We start from the raw sequence: 19,382 nt of genomic DNA on the forward strand, positions 1-19,382 counted from the left end.
GACTCTTCCGTGTGGTTTACGAGGCCTTTTCCTCAGATGCCTCCAGCCTCAGTGCTCACATCTCTCTCCTTTCACTTTACATTCACCCTGAGCTTCCTTTGGTTCTTTGAACTTGCCTCTGACCTTTCTCCTCACTCTCCCCTCTTTCCACGTTTACCTGACTCTCATTTCTCCTTCTGGGCTTGGGACAGATGTGACTTCCTCCAGAAACCCTTCCCGGATCTTCTGCCGTGGGAGGGGCTCCCTTCTGCTGTGCGCGCAGAGCAGCCTGTACTTCCTCTTCGTGAATGGGGGGCGGTTGTCTCCACCAGGCTACACCCTCCACCAGGAGAGCGATGATTCCTCCCTTGCTTCCAGTAGAGCTTCCCCAGGTTATTGCTTAAGACATATTTATTGGATGAATGCATGATTAATTTCATAGAAATTTGATTTACATACAAATGTACTCAAGGTATTATGGAAATTGTATTACGTTAATAGTGTGAGTTTTGCTCTCCAAGTATGTAATTGAACGCAGACCCAGTGAGATTTTTAAAATTTGGATTGCAGTGCAAGGAAATTGAATTTGGATCCTTTTGAGTTTTGATGGTTAAAAATTGCCCATTCGTAGTTGCATACCAATGAGTGTGGCTTTCCAGTTTTTGCTACAGAAAATCATAGCAAAGGCCCTCGACGTCTGGTTCCATATAACAAGGCGAGTCGTGTATTCTATCAGGTGGCCCACGGAAGTAGTACTTTGTTGATCTGGTTCACGATGAAATCTGTTCAGTTCTGTTTAACAGATGCCCTCCCCAGGGTCCTTCCATGAAGGAGCTGATCTCTACAAAGAAAACATTGTTCTGCAACTCACCACTTGTAGCATTGTTGTAGCTAAATTCTTTGTGAGATTCATAAAGCTTCCTGGCTTTGTGCTGATACTTTTCATTCTGTGGGTCTTTTCAGTCTGCCCGTGCTCTGCTGTTACTGCCTCACGAGTCTGCTTTCCCTTCTGGGACCTTACATCAGCTTCCCTCTGTTCATTCCCAAAGTCTTTTCCCCCAGTTGCACACATGGGTGTATTAGTTAAGGTATAGCCTAAGGTCATGTAACAGAGAGACCCCCAGCAGGGTGGGGCAACCCTGTCATATGTGATGATTCCCTCCTGTGGCTTCCTGTGCTTTAGAATGTTGTCCTTTTTGACATGCTTGAAGTTGGGCCATTTCATGTCTGTGTTGCACGTGGCTGGGAGGAGAAAAGAGCAGAAAGGCAGAGCAAGCAAATTCCTTCTGCGCAGGATGATGTGGAAGTGGGACACATCACTTCCTCTCACATCTTGTTGACCAGAACTTCGTTGCATGTGTACACGTGTGTACTGTCTCACTGCATGGCCTGTATCCAGCTAACATTCTTATTACTGTGGGAGAAGGGAAGAATGGATTTGGGGGATAAGTTAGAGTCTGGCACAGAGGTTAAAACAGCTACTTTTGTAGGTAACAGATGGGGTTAGATGCCAGGCCCCCAGCTCAACCTCTGGTGGTCTTCCTCATTACCTTTATACTGACACATCTAAAACCGTTTCTAACACAACTGTGGTTCTATTTCCTGTCTTGCTTTCAACCACAGTCATGCAATTTCATGGACACTTCCCTTCCTATGTAGGAGTCATTTGGAGGTGGACTTTTTCTAGGCAATGACCCCATGGCCTGTGTGATCACCAGTCTCTGCTGTCATTGAGGGTGGGAGAGAGTTAAGAAATATAACTTCGTTGTTTTTTGTTTTAGTGAAATACAGCAGCTTATGATCATTGTGACAACGAGACGTGCTGTTTTGATCTCTTGGGTAAGATGATGCAGTTTTCAGGCATGTCTCAAAACTCACCAGTGTTGGTTGCTTCACAAGCTAGCTGCCCATCAGAAGGAAGCTGTTACTTAGAATATAGGTTCTTGTTTTATTCCTGTACCTTGCTTGGTCTCTCTGGAGTCATTGGCCTTTCCGGCTTCAATTTTCTCATGGGTGAAATGAAATATTAACATGTCTTATTGACTCCAATTCAGTTGCTGAGTGTGTTATTGCCTCAGGAGGTTCTTTGAATTATCAGTGCCTTTGAAGTAGTTTTTTGGTTTTTTTTTTTTGTGGTACACGGGCCTCTCACTGTTGTGGCCTCTCCCGTTGCGGAGCACAGGCTTCGGACGCGCAGGCTCAGCGGCCATGGCTCACGGGCCCAGCCGCTCCGCGGCATGTGGGATCTTCCCGGACCGGGGCACGAACCAGTGTCCCCTCCATCGGCAGGCGGGCTCTCTGAAGTAGTTTTTTTGTGTGTTGGTCTTTTGAGGCATATTTCAAGTGAGTGCATTTATTTATTTATTTGTTTAAAAATATTTATTTATTTATTTTGGCTGTGCCGGTCTTAGGTGCGGCATGCGCGTTCTTTGTTGTGACGTGTGGGCTTCTTAGTTGCGGCATGCAGACTCTTAGTTGCGGCATGCATTCAGGATCTATTTCCCTGACCAGGGATCGAACCTGGGCCCGCTGCATTGGGAGCACGGAGTCTTACCCACGGGACCACCAGGAAGTCCCCCTCCAGTGAGGGCATTTAGAGTCCCACCGTTTTCGGGGCTACAGTTTTCCTACGGTGTCCCGGTTTGCCTGGCCCACCTTCAGAGTTGCTGATCCAGTGGGGGTGGAGGTGGGGCCCAGGAATTTGCATTTCTGACCAGTTCCCAGGTGATGCTGCTGTTGCTGGTCTGGGGACCCCACTTGGAGAACCATTGTCCTGTAGCCGTAGCTAGTTTCTGGTTACTGCTTCTTGCTTCTGTTTCTTCAGTAATAGTGTACACACCTGAGACCCCTTTCCTTGCCCTCTCAGGCCAACGAATGGTACCTACTCCCCTGCTGTTACTAGTCCCGGGGTGCCTCAGCATCCCGTGTTCATTTCCTTTAACCTCACCCACACCTTTACAGATAGGCTTGTCCTCAGTTAATGGCCTCAGTTACCTAGTTTGAGTGTGCAATTTCTTGCCAAGACTCTGGATGATTTGATGCTTGATGAGGATTTTTTTGAACAGAAGGATGACTCAGGCTGGGATTCGTATTTTCTGAAATAAAGGGCCTTCACTCTTTTTCTCTTGGTCACCTTGCCCTTCAAAAAATAATTTAGGGTTTGTGCCAGGGGCCACTCTGCTTGGAGTATCCATTCCCTCCTCCCCCGTGCCAAAGATCACGTACACTGGGCAGGGCGGGTAATGATGCCAACAGCATCCTTCCATTTTCAGGGCACTTTCAGTCATGCTGATTGTAGTGCAGGCATTTCAAGGACACGTTTCTAAGATGTGGCCAGCACGGTATGCCTCTGATGACACCAGTATGCAAATTGGGATAGAACGCTAAAGAGCTATTACATATCTACCCCGATACGCACACACATACATGCAAGCATGCGTGTGTATGTGCATGCGTGCGCACACACAACAAATACACACATTTATCCTTTGTTCCAGACACAACACAACTGGTGGGAATTGCCATCCCAGCACTCGGAGTATAGATGCAGACACCAGCAGAGAAGCTGCTGCTTCTTCCAAACCGAACACATGTAAGATTTGCCCTTTAATTAGCATCTGCAGCTGCTGCCATCAGAAGGGTCTGTCTCTGTTGGCTGGACCGTCTTTGCTTTAAAAGAGCAAGTCCATTATAGCTCCAAGCCAGGCTGGTCTGTCAGCTGCTGTGCTTCTCTGCCATCTGCAGGGTTGTCACATTGTTCAGGGCTGTTTCACTGTAGGGCTGTTTTCCGTCTTCTCATCTCCCTGGTCTCTGATTACCATGCCTTGGTGATCACTCTTGGGGTGGCCTGCAGGGACATCTCCCGTCCTTGCAAGGATGCAGGATCGTAGCTTCAGTGCTCATGGACTGGTTATGTTCCAGCCCTTTGTTGCCAGTGATCTTGTCTTGATACGCGGAATGGCTCCAGGAAGTCAGTGGAAAAATGTAAGCAGCAGAAGTGAGGGGTGTATTAAAGCCAGGCTTCAAACTGGGGCGCCTCTGCTGTAGAAGCGTGTCATTTAGTTGCAGTAAGGACCCGTGATGCCTCCGCAGCCTCATCAGCATCGGGTCTCAATAAAATGCTGGGTGGAGACCTCCCTGGCGGTCCGGTGGTTAGGATGTTAGGACTTCGAGCTTCCACTGCAGGGGGCACGGGTTTCATCCCTGGTCGGGGAACTAAGATCCCGCATGCCATGCAGAGTGGGCCCAAAAAACCCAAAAATAAACAAAAAAAAGAAACTAATAAATGAAAACATTAAAAAAAAATAAGTTCTGGGTTGGCTGCATCAGCATCACCCCAGTAGCTCCTTAAAAATGCAGATTCCTGGACCCCACCCCTGGAGCTTGTCCATGAAGTCTGGGGTTGGTCCGTGGACTCCACGTTTTTAGCAAGCTCCCTGAATGGTTGAGACGAGGAAGAGACATACTTTACCCTTTCATACTGCTGAATTCTTTTTCATTCTACTAGAATTACAGTTCCACGAAGGCAGGGATTTTTGTCTGTTTTAGTCCCTGCTGTTTTCCTGATATCTGGAATAGTGCCTGGCACATAATAGGCACTCACATATTTATGTGGATGAATGTGTTTTATCCATTTAAAAAAAGTGCTTCCCCAGGTGATTCTGGTGTACACGCAGTTTTGAGAAGCTCTGCCCTAGAGGACTTGCCAGTTTTCTTGGGTTAGGAGCCACATTTCTGGGGGGAACATTGCCTCCCTGGGCATCTCTGAATAGTCAAAAATCAGGCATGGAGTCATTTTGGGGGGCAAATCCAAATGCTGTGAATGGACTGTCTGGCACAGCCTGGGTGGTGACTTTGGTCTAATTTGTTCGTCAGTTCTGCTGACCCCGGTCTTTGGTTTACAGCGTGTCATCTGGTATGAAGACTTGAGAACTCTTGCTTTGTGACTTGATGATGCTTTTGGAGCCTCTTTTTTTTTTTTTTAAATGAAGTCTAGTTGATTTACAATGTCGTGCTAATTTCTGCTGTACAGCAGTGATTCAGTTATACATATATATATATATTCTTTTTTTCATATTCTTTTCCATTACGATTTATCATAAGATATTGAATGTAGTTCCCTGTGCCATACAGTAGGACCTTGTTGTTTATCCATTCTATATTTAAAAGCTTACATCTGCTCACCCCAACCTCCCACTCCATCCTTCCCCCAACCCGCTCGGCAACTACCAGTCTGTACTCTATGTTTGTGATTCTGTTTCTGTTGCGTAGATAGGTTTATTTGTGTCACATTTTAGATTCCACGTATAAGTGATATCATGTGGTATTTGTCTTTTTCTGACTTACTTCACTTGGTATGGTAATCTGTAGTTGCATCCATGTTGCTGCAAATGGCATTATTTCGTTCTTTTTTTATGGCTGAGTAGGATTCCATTGTATTTATATACCACACCTTCTTTGTCCATTTATCTGTTGACAGACATTTAGCTTGTTTCCATATCTTGGCTGTTGTGAATAGTGTTGCTATGAACATGGGGTGCGTGTATCTTTTTGAATTAGAGTTTTGTCCAGGTATATGCCAAGGAGTGGGATTGCTGGATCATATGGCAGCTCTATTTTCAGTTTTCTGAGGAGCCTTCCTACTGTTTTCCATAGTGGCTGCACCAACTTACATTCCCACCAGCAGTGTAGAAGGATTCCCTTTTCTGGAGGCTCTTGATTTGGTACCGTTTTTGAAAGTGCAAAAGTGTTTTCTGAAAGTGTCCAAGTCCTGGTTCTTGATTATTTCTTTAGCCTCAACAGCAAGATCGATGAAACTTGGCTTGACCACACACAAGCTATCTTCCCTTGGGCTCCATTCATCCCAGGATGAGTGACTGTACCCCGGTAAGATAGTTTGGGAATGGGGTAACATCTTGGGGCAGCCAAATTTACCCAGTAAATGCCCAAACTAAATTCTCCTAATGGTGTACGGTTGGAATTTGCAGTATGGTAATCTAGAATCTTGTTGGTGGGTCAAGTCTGATTAGGTTCTTTGATAAGGAGGTTTGTCGTTTAGTACATCTCTCTTGACCTCATGTTGCAGAGCATGCTGCCTAGCAGCTGTTGTCATTTTTCTTGCTTATTGACGAGCGCTTTTGAAGAAATGGAAAATTGTTTGACCAGTCAAAATTGTTTGACTAATCTAGTTTGGGTGGGGATTTTCAGCTTAGGAATTTGGATCTTCTGAATAGGAGCAGAGAATATGTATCTTTTTGCCTTTCGAAGAGATGGCTTTGATTTTCTGAACTATTTTTCACGAGTCATTACAAATAGAATCTTCAGGAGTCACCGCTAAGTGTTAAATAGTGGTCCATTCGTGAGCTCTTAAAAGTGGCCAGCAGTTGCTACATGCTTGACTTTCTCAGCCTTAAACTCGCAAGCCGTTCTATTTTTTTCACATCTTTAATAGAGCCCGATTAGAAAATTTATAACTGCAACGTGTCGTCATAAATATGCATTGTTCTTATTATATTTTAAGACATTTTGGTCCTAAAAGCATGAGTACTTCCGTTATTATGTGTGAATTTTCTTTGTGTGTGTGGATATTTAAGACCTTTTTAATGACAATATATATTTAAAACAGACGTAAAAAATTAGCATTCACCCGTGTACCCAGGGCCTGTGGAGAACCAGGCTGGGACACGTGGGTGAGCTACAGGCAGCCAGGTGCCTCCTGCTGGCTCTTTGAGGACCGGCACGAGCAGCTTACGTCTGCCAAGACTTTGGGGAAAATAAAGTCTGCATGTCAGCTGCCGCCCCTTCTCAGTGCTGCTGTTCTTGTTAGTTCATAAATCAGTTTTTTTTTCCAGCAGTTGCAGTGCAAATGGAACCTTAGATCAAATTGTCCAGTATCTGCTTGAGTATTGCTACGTGTAAGATGCCAGGTGACGAGGGGCTCTTGGGGAAGGCATGCAAGTCACTGGCCCCTCCCAGGGTCCCCGGTGTGGGGTTGACCTGGTGCTAGGCAGAGTCTTTACTGGACCAGCCTGGGGCCTCTGGGGACGTGTGCAGATGCTCCATATCTTACTTGACTAGAACTTTCTTCTAATTCTGGACTGAAAGCAAACAGAAGTTTGGAGGAGGATGAAGAGAATTCACATCCCAGAGTTGGCTTCTGGAATGCAGTGGTTTGTGAGATTTAGTGTTTTTTTTTTTTTTAAAAGACTTTTATTTGAATCTTGCCTCTTTCCAGAAAGGGTTTGAGACAGCTTAAAATAAAAGACATTTCAAGTGTGGCTATGAGCCACACTTTAAAATGGGAAATCAGAGCAAAGGACAGGAGGGGTTGACGCGGATGCAGACACGGTCAAAATGGGTCCCCATCTTCTCCCAGCCAGAGCAGAGAGGATGGTGCCGTGAATTCAGGGAAAGGAAAGGACTCGAACAGCAGTGGAGGATCTCGTGGCCGCCAGGCACAGCATTGCGAGGGACTCAGTCTTATCCCCATTTTACAGAGGACAAAACTGAGAGGCAGAGAGGTGAAGTCACCGGGCTGAGGTTTGAAGCCTCTTGGGCAGATGAGCCTCCAAGCCTCGTGTCGACTCAGGAATGTCACCCCCGGTTATCATCAGACGGAGGAAGGATTTCAGTTTCTTGGGGTGGAAGACTTTCTTTTGCTAATCAAACATTTTCCCTGAGGCTGTACTTTATATTCTTCCAGGTTTTTTCCCTTAAGTATATACTAACAAATGTAATATATGTTTTTTTAATCACAAAAAAGTTTTACTGTATCCTCTTTAGGGCATCACTATATATCATCATAGATGGCTTTCCATGGCAGAATGAATAGATCGAGTCCATTCATTTTTAGTATCTGCCTCTTGTCCCATAGTTTAGATAAATCATATTTTAGCAGTCTCTTAGTAATGGCTGTTTGGGTGATTTCCAGGGTTTCTTTTTCCCATGTTACAAACAGTGCTTCATTGAATCTCTTTATCTGTCTATCTCCAAACTATTGTAAGTTCCTGTAAAATAAATCATCGGAAGCAGAATTACTGGTTCAGAGGGTATATGTTCACACTTAAAATTTTTAACAGAGATGGTCAGGTTGCCTTCCACACTGTTTAAGGAAGAGATTGTATCATGTTTATTGCCCATCTCCTGTATTCTGCTGGGTGCTGAGGGAAATGCAGAAAGGATGCAAGAGGATTTCTTGCCCTCCAGGAATTTCTGTCTATGCTATGTACCTAATCCCAGGGAATGTCTGGGGTGTCTCCTTGGGTGGGTGGGTGAGTGGGTAGATTTAATTCAACTTTTCAAGCTTGCCTTGCAAACATTGCACATGGCGTTTAGGATTCATCTTTCATTGTATTGATTCTCTTGGGTAACGGGTGTAACTTCCTTAGGGCAGGGACCTTGTCCTACATGACTTACAGTATGTCTCATGCATCTTCATTGCTTTGTGGAGACATTGTAATTATAACATGTCAGGTAGTATTCGAGGATCCAATGGAGAACATTCCCCCTTTTTTGGCTGTATGAAGAATTAATAACTTTGGCATTCTATACAGGTCATGGAATATCAGCCTGGAGGGGATTTGCTGTCACTTTTGAACAGATATGAGGACCAATTAGATGAAAATATGATTCAGTTTTACCTAGCTGAACTCATTTTGGCTGTTCACAGCGTTCATCAGATGGGATATGTACATCGGTAAGTGAGGCTCTCTGGTAGTTGACTGGGGATTTGTCTGTATCACCTAAGAGTTCCTAAAATAGAGTGAATGATTTCAGCATGAAAATAATGCTTCATCCAATTTTTAGCCCATCTTCACCATAATTTACTGAAAGCAAATTTTCCAAAATGGCAGATGTTTCAGCTTACCCATTCAACAGGGAAATAGATCTAAAATTGTGACATTCTCACGTTTGCTGGTAGGATCTGTCAATGCACCTAATAAGACCGGGAACTCTTGCATGGGTTCTCTGGGTGCTGTGGTAGAAAACTGAATTTGATTTGTGCAAGGAGGCAGCATGCCCCGGAGGAACAGAAGCGTGTGTAGTTGTACTTCTGACCTTGCCCGTTAGTAATTGACAAAGGTGTGCCCCCGCATCCTCGGTTGAAAAGTGTTTCTTTACATCTTCACTCAGCTCGTGTTTTACGAGCATCTGAGAATGTTGTGGGAATGGAATGATGGTTAGACCAGGAACCGCAAAATCCTGAATAGCGTCTCAGTTTTTCCATTGACTAGCCACATGGCCTTGGGCACATCCCCTAGCTTTTTGTGGCCTTAGCTCTCCTGAGGTAAAATGTGTGTCTCGAGGAGAAATAATCCATCTAATAACATTTATTTTGTTCCCTTTCCTTCTCTGCCTCCCTTCTCCTTCCTCCCTCTCTTTCTCCCCTCCTTCCCTTCTATTCTTTCTCTCTCATTCTTTTACTTAAATTTGTTTTGCAAAATGCTTATTATGTATGTCCATCAGTAGGGAGGTCTGTATGGCAAAACCACAGGCACTAAGATTCTTGGCTGAAGGAAGATCCTAGGTTAGCAGATGCTTGATGATTGTCATGGAGAAGATAACACTAATTTGTGGCCTTGATTTTCTTACAGAGACATCAAGCCCGAGAACATCCTCATTGACCGAATGGGACACATCAAGCTGGTGGATTTTGGATCAGCTGCTAAAATGAACTCAAATAAGATGGTAACAAAATAGAATAAGATAACTTAATAGAGCTTATACTACAAAGTGTTCTGAGGTCCTCATAAATTTGGAAAACATGGGATAAAGTTGAGTGACATTCTGGAGCCCTCGTCTGTCAGTGTGTGAAATGATTTCTCTGCAGGGTGGGTGGGGATGGGGACACAGCGATTTTCCAGACTTACTTGATCTGGTACCCTTTTATGTAAAATACCTGTTAATACCCTACAAAACATTTTTAGGAACATTCTTATAGTTTGGATTAAAAGATGGGAAAATGCTTATTTTGTTTTTCCCTTCTTTTTCCTTGCTTGTTAATAGATTGTCTTCTGTTACATTTTCTTTTTCACTTTAAATATTTTGGTGAAATGTAACCTAATTTATCTCAAATCCTCTATTTCCTATGCAATGAAATTGAAAGTAATCACCAGAGAATTTGAACCAAGCATTAAGCATTAAGAACCAAGTACTCAAAATGTCGATTCTAAATCCTGGACCTTTGGTAAAAATTAAGCTGTATTCCATGTGCTAATAGGAAGGCAAGAGGGTAGCTATTGAGGCCAAGAGTGAGAATACTTTAGGAAAAAGATAAAGTAAAAGAAAATTAGAATTTAGAAACCTAATAAAGTTGGTACATACTAACATGTAAATTTTCAGGTCAACTATGCAAAAAAATGGTATGTCTAAGAAAAAATTGACTTAGATTTTAAGACTAACTTCCCAACTGAATCACTTGGTGATCTGGACAAATCCTTAGAAACTTCGGCTTTTATTCTTCATCTAGAAAATACTGGGTCTAGTTAAAATGCAGAAATGAAGAGGTGAGGGGTGGCTGCTCTTCAGAATGCCTCCTGGGTCTGAGAGTTTAGTCCTTATGAAGGGCAATATATAAAATTTCCTTTTTTTCCCTCAAGTTCCTTGGAGGAAAGGTGGGTATTATTATGTTGATGCGAGGAAAAGGATCCGGGTTTTGTTAACTGTTTGCATTCCAGGGTTTGGCCTCCCTGTTCTGTAGATCTGAGGCCCACTTGACATAACTTCCTTCAGGTTCAGGCTCTTGGAAAAACAGGCTGCTTACCTTGTCTGAGGTCAGGGTTTTTCCACCTTAGCACTGGTTGTTTTTTATCCCCCCCCCCTCAGATTATGTGCTTATAATCTATTACACTTGATCATTACGTTAATAATTAGATTAGAGTATCAAAGAATTTTATGTTTTAAAAGTTATGTACAATTCAGAAACAGGCATGAGGGCTTCCCTGGTGACGCAGTGGTTAAGAATCCGCCTGCCAGTGCAGGGGACACGGGCTCGAGCCCTGGTCCGGGAAGTTCCCATATGACACGGAGCAACTAAGCCCGTGCGCCACAACTACTGAGCCTGCGCTTTAGAGCCAGCGAGCCACAACTACTGAGCCTGCTCTCTAGAGCCCGTGAGCCACAACTACTGAAGCCCGTGTGCCTAGAGCCCATGCTCCACAACAAGAGAAGCCACTGCAATGAGAAATCCGCACACCACAACCAAGAGTAGCCCCCGCTCGCCACAGCTAGAGAAAGCCCACGCGCAGCAACGAGGACCCAATACAGACCAAAAAAAAAAAAAAAAAAAAAGAAGAAACAGGCATGAAAAATTAGGTATTCAATTTAGTGGAATGAAGTACAGAAAAAAAGTTAAATCATGCAAAGTTTTATCATCTGGGATTCAAAAACCTATACCTTGCATTAATGACCTTAATAAAATCAGGCATCTAGAAATAAAATGAAGCCTAGATATGTAGTCAGCACCTCTGACATTTTGGTCTAGCGAATTCTTTGTTGGGGGTGGTGCTGTCCTGTGTATTGTAGGATGTTTAGCTGCATCCCTGGTCTCTACCCACCGGATGCCAGTGACACCCTCCCCTCCAGTTGTGGCAACCAAAATGTCTCCAGACATTGCCCAGTGTTCCCTGGGGGACAGAATCACCCCTGGTGGAGAACCTCAGCCGTGGACTGAGAAGCATCAGAAGGCTTATCACTTCGAGCTGGCAATGTGTGTTTGCGATAAGAAAACCTACTGAGAAAACTCCGTTATGATCCAGAGTCACTGCTTGGGAAATAAATGGGAATAAAGAGTAAGGTCCTATCTCTGCATCTGGAATCGCTGTCTTCAGAGCCCTCAGTGGAGAGACAGGACTCCTCTTCATTTTAAATGTCTATTTTTCAGTGCTGCAAACTGCCCTTTCCAATTCTGCGAGCGGTAGCAACACTCCCTTCAGGCGGGGAGCCTCCGGAGGCACTCAGGTTTATTTGCCGCTCGATGGTCAAGGAGATAATGGCCCTCAGTCCTACACACTTGAGAATGTTGTAGCTCCTCTCCTCTTAGAGAATAGCCTCCCCAGAACTTTGTGCTCTTAGGGCCAGAATGTGACAAGCAGATGAGAAGGAATTTTTAGCACTGCTTTAAGTGCAAAGGCCCTTTTGTTATAAAAGATCAACAATTTGCAATCTAGATCAAGTATGGATACAGAATTATACTTTTTTTTTTTGTATTTTTGATCAGCGATGGTGGGTGAACCGTGTTTCCTTTAAATAGAATGTTTTATAGGTCTAAAGTAGGTTTTAAAAGTTTTTTTTTAGTACTCAAAATATACTATGTAAAATATAGTTCACACTTGCTGAAATTGTTGTATGTTACCTGAAATCCATTCATCCTTTTCCCTACCACCTGCCACATATGGTCATTGTATTTTGGATATTTGTGAATCTTAGATCTGTTGAGTTTCCCATCTTCCATTGTCTTTATATTTAAGCTTTTTAGCCAGAATGTTGCTTGGGAGTATTTTCATTATGTTCCTCCAGGTGGACCATACTGCCTGGAAGTTTGGGTGTTGAGCAGGGATGTCACCCACTTCACCTTATTAGAATCTCAGAGAATGGCAAACAGCTAACAGTTCCAGTCTGTCTCACTCAGCCCTTGTGAAAACAGTTGTAAGGAGATTATAAATAAAGAGCATTATATAGCATGTTAAGAGATAATCACTACCCATTTAGCAGTTGGAAACCCATAGGAGATAGCCCTTTTTGAGATTTATGGAGGAGTGAAAAGATTTTATTACTTTTCCATGAGAGGAACAACAGCGAGAATATTTTTTCTGGCTGCTTCTGCAGGTGTATGTTTACCCTGGGCAGCTAGAGGAGTAAAGTTAGGTTTGAAACAGTTTTACGTATAAGCATTTTTACAGGAAGGGAATTGGGAGGAGGAAGACTGTTTTTCTTACCTTCTTCTCCATCTGCTTTCTGCTTGTAAAAGAAACTGCTGGGTTAATCCCCTCCTTCCCTCCTTTCTTTTCTTTTCAACCCTCTGTCTCTCGAAAATGTGACAGGCTCTTCTGTCTCCTAGTCATTTTATTGTTGTCTCCTCCTGAACTGGTATATTTTCTTCCCTGTCAATACAGGGAAAATTAAAGTTCAGTAAAACTGGGGCCTTGTCAGATGGTTATACGGCAGTCAGGCTGCGCTCCTAGTACACGGTCCCACTTTTAATATCTCACCCAGAGTAGCTGGCTGTGAATTGCCACCAGAGGATAGTGAAAGGATCTTGCAAAATCCTTAGCAAGATGTGTCAGATTACATGTTGAACAGGTTTAATGTACTTGGAGGTCAGTAACTAATGGAAACTTAGGAGCCATTAATTTTCATTAAAAGTCTTTGTTAATTGATATTAATTACTGTGGTAGGAGAAGTACAGAAAGCAAGCTAGGGAATTTTTTTTTAATTTTGGAAATTTACAAAATTGTTAGACATAAATGTGTATAATCACATACCTGTTATGGGGCAAAAACAGTTGCAGAGTTATCCAACTCCTTGGTAAGTCTAACCATTAGTTTGAAAATGAGGCATTGACAGTTTATACCTTTTGCTGGGTCGTGCTGATCAACATGACCCAGTCAACTTCCTTTCAATTCTTTGGTTGTGAGTAAGTGACCAAGCCCTGGGAGCTGCCATCTCCTAAGGATATTCAGGAGAACTGAATTATCCCCAAACAATCTAGTGTGATGATAAAATAAAATCTAATACATAGAAATGATGAATATTTGAGGATTGTGTATTAATGGTTTTGCAAAATAGGCATAAAGGGTAAGCATTTAATCAACTATACAGTGGCATTACCAATACCTAGTCAAACCAAGATGTAACAGTTTTTCTTCTCTTGTTTTGATATTTTAAAGATATTGTAAAACAACTATACCCCAATTTAAAAAAAAAAAGATATTTATTTCTAGTTGTCAGCATTCAGGATTTTTTTTTTCCCCCCAAATCTTGTAATTTAATCTCAGTTCTGTGCTGAGCTCATTAACACACACACATTAAAAGACAGAAGTCTTGGCTCAAGCTTCCTGAAATCAAGGCCTCCCCTTGACCAAAGCTACACTCATTTCCTCAAGCTTAAGGTGTCCTGTCTTAGACCAAATATTTTCTCCTCTCTCCTCACTTTAGTCCCTCAGCACAGGCCTGTGGGTTTCTTGGGTGGCGTGACCATCTAACTTTCCCAGGCATGTGTTTGCAGTGGAAGCCCTATTGCTCAAAGTGATGGCTGACTGGTGTCAAGAATAACAGTATCACACTGCTTTCTGGGTTTAGGGTTTGAAAAAAGCCTGGGATGGGCCTGAGGGAAGGGGTGAAAAGAGAGGGAGTAGGGACAATGATTTTGTTTCCTATAACAATGGGTCTTTGAGGCAGAGGAATAGACCAGATTAAAGTTTCGGGCTGGAAGAGCTTGGGTCTTTGTCACTGGGGAAAGGAGACCTCTTAGCATCTTCTCTAAACATTGACTTTCCTCTCAATCTCCATTCAAAGCAAAGCAAAGCAAAGCAAAGCAAATTGACGTTCTTGGTATAAAGCCCAGCCTTAAAGGTATGTGGCCATACCTATAAAATCTCTCAGCTCACTCAGGGGCAATTAACACCCTTTAATGGGGAGAGAGTTCTTTTGCACCATGTAGCTGCTGCTGTGAGAGAAGCCTTTTTAGATGTAGGGTTATTGGACAACTGGTCAACCCAATATGTGACTAACATCAGGCCCTCTCTGTTTTGATGAGGAATAAGGTTAGAGAGGTGATCCTTAGGCTTCAAATTTCATGATTCAATAAAACTTCAAGACAATTTTGAAGACCGAAAGTTTGCCAGCTTACTAGGTTGCCTAGGAAGGAGTGGGGGTGAGGGGCAGAAAACATACCCTTTTCATCTGCATCATTTCAAGAAACAAAGTATGTTTAAACACTAAACCAGTCAGAAGGACAAATTCTCAGAAATAAGAACAATAAGTTCTTTAAGTGGAATATATTAGCTTTATAAAAAGACCTCGTACATTGTCCTGATATTTCTTTGCCAAGATCAGGTGCTTCGGTACCATAGGATTGGAGGGCTCTGGGTCTCTGAACAGTGGGGAGGGAACCACAGAAACGGGATTTCGGGGTGAGGAAAATGAACTCATTAACATTTGACCTCTGGTAGAAATTATTTATCATGTCTTGCCCTGCGGGTGGGCCGAATAGGAATGTTGACTCCAAATATTTAAACTTGAGATATAACACATGCTTGCAGTATTGTGTTGCCAGCTAGCTGCCAGTTTTTCAATCATGAGTAGATCTTTTAGATTCATCTTTACATGTTGTTATCATTTTACTGTTTTCATACGTAAGAGAAGTTCTGTCATATCAGTAAGATGTATCAGGAACGACATCTTCCTTTGTAGGCATATACCCAACTCTCATTTGTGTAACTAAATGTATGTATCATCAACAACCCTGGGCCCTTTGCCTTTGGATTATATTATGTGTTTTTTTTTTTTTTTTTAAAGTTAGTGAATCATTTGCTTTTCCTGATGCTGTGCCACTTGACAGAAAGTTCAAGTGCCTGGGAGAATAGTAATCAGTGGCAAATCAGCTTATGTCTGTTGGTAATCCATTTGAGGATAATTGAAAATTTGCTGTGTTCATTTTATTTATGGGTTTCCAGGTGAATGCCAAACTCCCAGTTGGGACCCCAGATTACATGGCCCCTGAAGTGTTGACCGTCCTGAATGGGGATGGAAGAGGTGCCTATGGCCTAGACTGTGATTGGTGGTCAGTGGGAGTTATTGCTTATGAGATGGTTTATGGAAGGTCCCCATTCACTGAGGGAACCTCAGCCAGAACCTTCAGTAACATCATGAATTTCCAGGTAAAGAGCCATTATTAGATTTTGAAGTAATATTGAGAAATGTCGTTTAAAATTGTGCGAATGAAAGTTTATAATGTAAACCAGCAGTTCTGGATAATAACAACTACTTTATATAGCATTTTACGCCAAAAGCGGTTCTAAATGCTTTATTAATTGTATTATATTGACTCTCAGCTGCCAGTAATTATAAGCTTATGCCATCATTTTATGTACCATTAAAAAAGAAAAACTGCTGCCCATTAATCTAGGATATTTCATTGATTTCAGTGTTGTCAAATGTGAATAAAATGGGAGTCTTAAAATTTGTGAAATATAGTTCATTAACTTGGTGAATCCTCAAACAATCCTGTGAGGTAGATGATATTATTATTTTCATTTTACAGATGAGGAAGCCAAAGCACAGAGTGGTTAAGTAACTTGCCCAAAATAGCACAGGCAGTCTGGCTTTGAAATCCATGTTCTTATATGCAATACTGCTTAGTACTGCTGGCTGTCAAACATGGTAGTAAAAGTCAAAGACATGGATTAGAAATACAGTAATAGATACATAAAGTAGAATTAAACCTATTTTCTAATAACTGTATTTGTCACTATAGTAAGCCCATTTCTTAAGGATATGATGAATATCTATGTTTTAGTTTCAACCAAAAGGAAAAAGAATGTATTTCACAGGTTTTTGTATATCATCCAATTTCTTCCTGGGATGCTTAATGCATATTTTTCTATGTATAGTACACTTTCTGTATGCTTAATACATACATACATTATTTGTTATTCCGGAGTCTACTCCTGAGTTAAAGTTTCCCCTGAGATGATGCTTGGGGCTCATTTGTTTCCTTCATTTCCATCCATTCATTCAGTAACGAGTGAATCGCACTAGGCACTGTTAGGTGTTAGGTACCAGGTTTGCAGTTATGGGCAAGAAGGAGAAAGGCCCTCTCGGCCTTCTTTCTCCATCATCACACAAATCAAAATACACCGTGTATGTGCAAAAGCAGAACACGGGGAGCACGCAGGAGGGAGTGAGTGATAGGGTGGGAGAGGGAGGCCGGGAGGTAGGCAGGGAAGAGGGGCTGAGGTTGGGGAGGGCCTTCTGGGCAGAGAGGGCAGAGTGATTTGTTCAGACAGCTTTAAATAGCTCATTGTTGTTGGTTGGCAAACAGCGAGGTGGGGAGTGTAGCTAGATGAGATGGGAGAGGGTACAGGGATCAAGTTATGAAGGGTATTGAACCCTTGCAAGGGAGCTAGGCCTATTGATATGAATAGGCTGTTTATTTTGGGAACATGTCTTTGGTCCCAAGTTAAGAGGGCATAAAACTTCCTTCTTAAAAAAAAAAAAGAAAGAAACTTGCATATACGAGAATTACTTTTTTAACTTGGAGACATGAGAAGCTGAATTTGCTAAGGGAATAATAATTATTATTTTTTTTTGAAATAGCGGTTTTTGAAGTTTCCAGATGATCCCAAAGTTAGCAGTGAATTACTTGATCTGATCCAAAGTTTGTTGTGTGGCCAGAAAGAGAGACTGAAGTTTGAAGGCCTTTGCTGTCATCCTTTCTTCTCTAAAATCGACTGGAGTGACATTCGAAACTGTAAGTAGAGTCGTGTTCCTTCAATTCCAGTGTTGGGATTAAGAAACGCTTAAGAATGATCTGAAATTACTCTGGCCCACAGAAGCTGGTATAAATTATATAAGTAAGGGTTTTAATTACTTATAGGAGTAGAAAAGGGTAATGATGTAGCTGTCTTTAGTAATAAGTCTTCTTTAACATTGTTGGCACAGAACTGGGTCACTTAAACAAACTCTGTGTTTATGTGGCCTTTGGATTATTACCCCTCAGTACATTAGAGGTACAGATTGATAGAGAGTGAAGGTTGTCACTTGGTTTGACAGAATTTCTTCCCAGAAGAAGAGTGGACCTAACTATTTCGTTCACAAGAATAGGAAAAAGACTCAGATTAGGCAAAGTGCCAGGGTTGCTCTGCTAATGGCCAAGCCTGCCCTAAAGCCATGAATGCCTTGCTGTGTTCGTTTGTTTCCCTCTAAAATATTTGTCTTTGCTCACAAGCATGTAAAACCTATAATGCACATGCACAGTGGATTCATTCATACATCGCCTTGTTATCCATTAGTGCAAACTAAATTCATTAAAAACAAAGACCTGATTTATTATCAACAAATGCAAAATGCTTGGTGTTTTACAAATTGGTGGGTTTTTTTCAACCTTTTTATTCTTGGATGTGTTGTTGATTGAATGTGATCTAATGACCTGACCCAGTGATTAGTGTAGATTAGGGTCTGCAGGAAAGCAGTTGGCCTGGTTGAGTGTTTGATTTTTAGTGATTTCCCTCCTGATAGGGAAATGGAATCCATTTCTAGGTGTCAAAACCAGGCTTCTAGTTGGAGCTGTATTGTAATTATAACCTCTTGTACCTTCAGCTGGAATGTATGAGTTGGGTTAACAGGCAGTATTGTCCATTTTGATGGTTTCTCTGACCCCCTGCCAAAATATTTAAGTAGGCTGTATTTCCATAAATTGCTCTTGGCATTTTTTTTTCTTCCGTGAGCGACATCACTGTATTTTTCAAATCTTTAGGCACCAACCCCCACATCTCCAAGGTTCAGAGCTTTTAACCAGCAATACGTTTTTTGTTTTTTCTGGCTGCGCCGAGTGGCTTGTGGGATATTTGTTATATCCTGACCAGGGATTGAACCTGCACCCTCAACAGGGAAAGCACCGAGTCCTACAGGACCACAGGACCGTCAGGGAATTCCGAAATTCCCGCAGCAATATGTTTTCAGTGTGGTCTTCCTTTTTTGCTTTTGGAAAGATTTGAAACAGTTTCTTTTTGATGCTGCTCAGATACTTAATCTTTTCTGGCATTACCTTATCTCTGTAATCTTGAATAAGAAAGTTCATTTTTTTATGCCTGCCCTTGCCGATGGTGTCTAATAATGTATCTTCACTCTAGTAAGTCAGTGAACGGTGATTAATTACACAGGTAACTTTATTCTGTATTTTGGTAAACCTTGATGATGTTTTTGGTATCATGTCAGAATTCTCCGATTTCGTTCTAGTCTTTTCCTCTCAGGCTGTTTATTGGTTTTAGGCTTGTTGGGCTTACGAGGGTAAGTACTGTTCTGTAAACTATAATACATAGTGCCCAGGGAGGATATGTGTTGGCGCAGAGCGTGGCCCCTGCTGTCCATCATGAGGCCCATCTTGTGGAAGGTCGTGGTTATCACTGGGATGAGATGACTCTGGGATGGGTCACTGCAGTCTTGGTCATCTTCACACTTGTTGCCTCCACACTTGACTCACCATGTCTCCTGTGGTCCTGCTTAATGTTTCCGTATCCTGATAAATATCCACTTAGTTTTTCCTTATCTTTAACACGTGTTTCTCCCCCTCCTACACCCAGTTCATATGAGGGAATTCTCATCCAGCTGAATCCTGATTCTTTTTTTAAACTTATTTTTTAAAATAAAAATTGTGGGCTTCCCTGGTGGCGCAGTGGTTGAGA

General features: G+C 42.3%; 1 protein-coding gene across 13 annotated transcripts in view; it reads left to right on the top strand.

Annotated features, from left to right (window-relative positions):
* The window catches only part of CIT (citron rho-interacting serine/threonine kinase), a 170,611-nt gene that overhangs the window by 24,177 nt on the left and 127,052 nt on the right, over positions 1-19,382 (top strand). For 12 of the 13 annotated variants that reach the window (XR_012325146.1, XM_073790086.1, XM_073790090.1 and 9 more), the window contains exons 6-9: positions 8,532-8,674; positions 9,573-9,666; positions 15,654-15,857; positions 17,296-17,449. Coding sequence is in view for 11 of the 13 variants with exons in the window: in XM_073790086.1 (XP_073646187.1) it covers positions 8,532-8,674; positions 9,573-9,666; positions 15,654-15,857; positions 17,296-17,449 (595 nt within the window). In the remaining 2 variants the exon portion in view is untranslated. Of the gene's footprint in view, positions 1-8,531; positions 8,675-9,572; positions 9,667-15,653; positions 15,858-17,295; positions 17,450-19,382 lie in introns of those variants that run through there. The other variant, XM_073790093.1, reaches the window with a different exon arrangement.

This window comes from Tursiops truncatus, chromosome 13, assembly GCF_011762595.2.
Source record: "Tursiops truncatus isolate mTurTru1 chromosome 13, mTurTru1.mat.Y, whole genome shotgun sequence".
In the NCBI taxonomy this organism is placed as follows: domain Eukaryota; kingdom Metazoa; phylum Chordata; class Mammalia; order Artiodactyla; family Delphinidae; genus Tursiops; species Tursiops truncatus.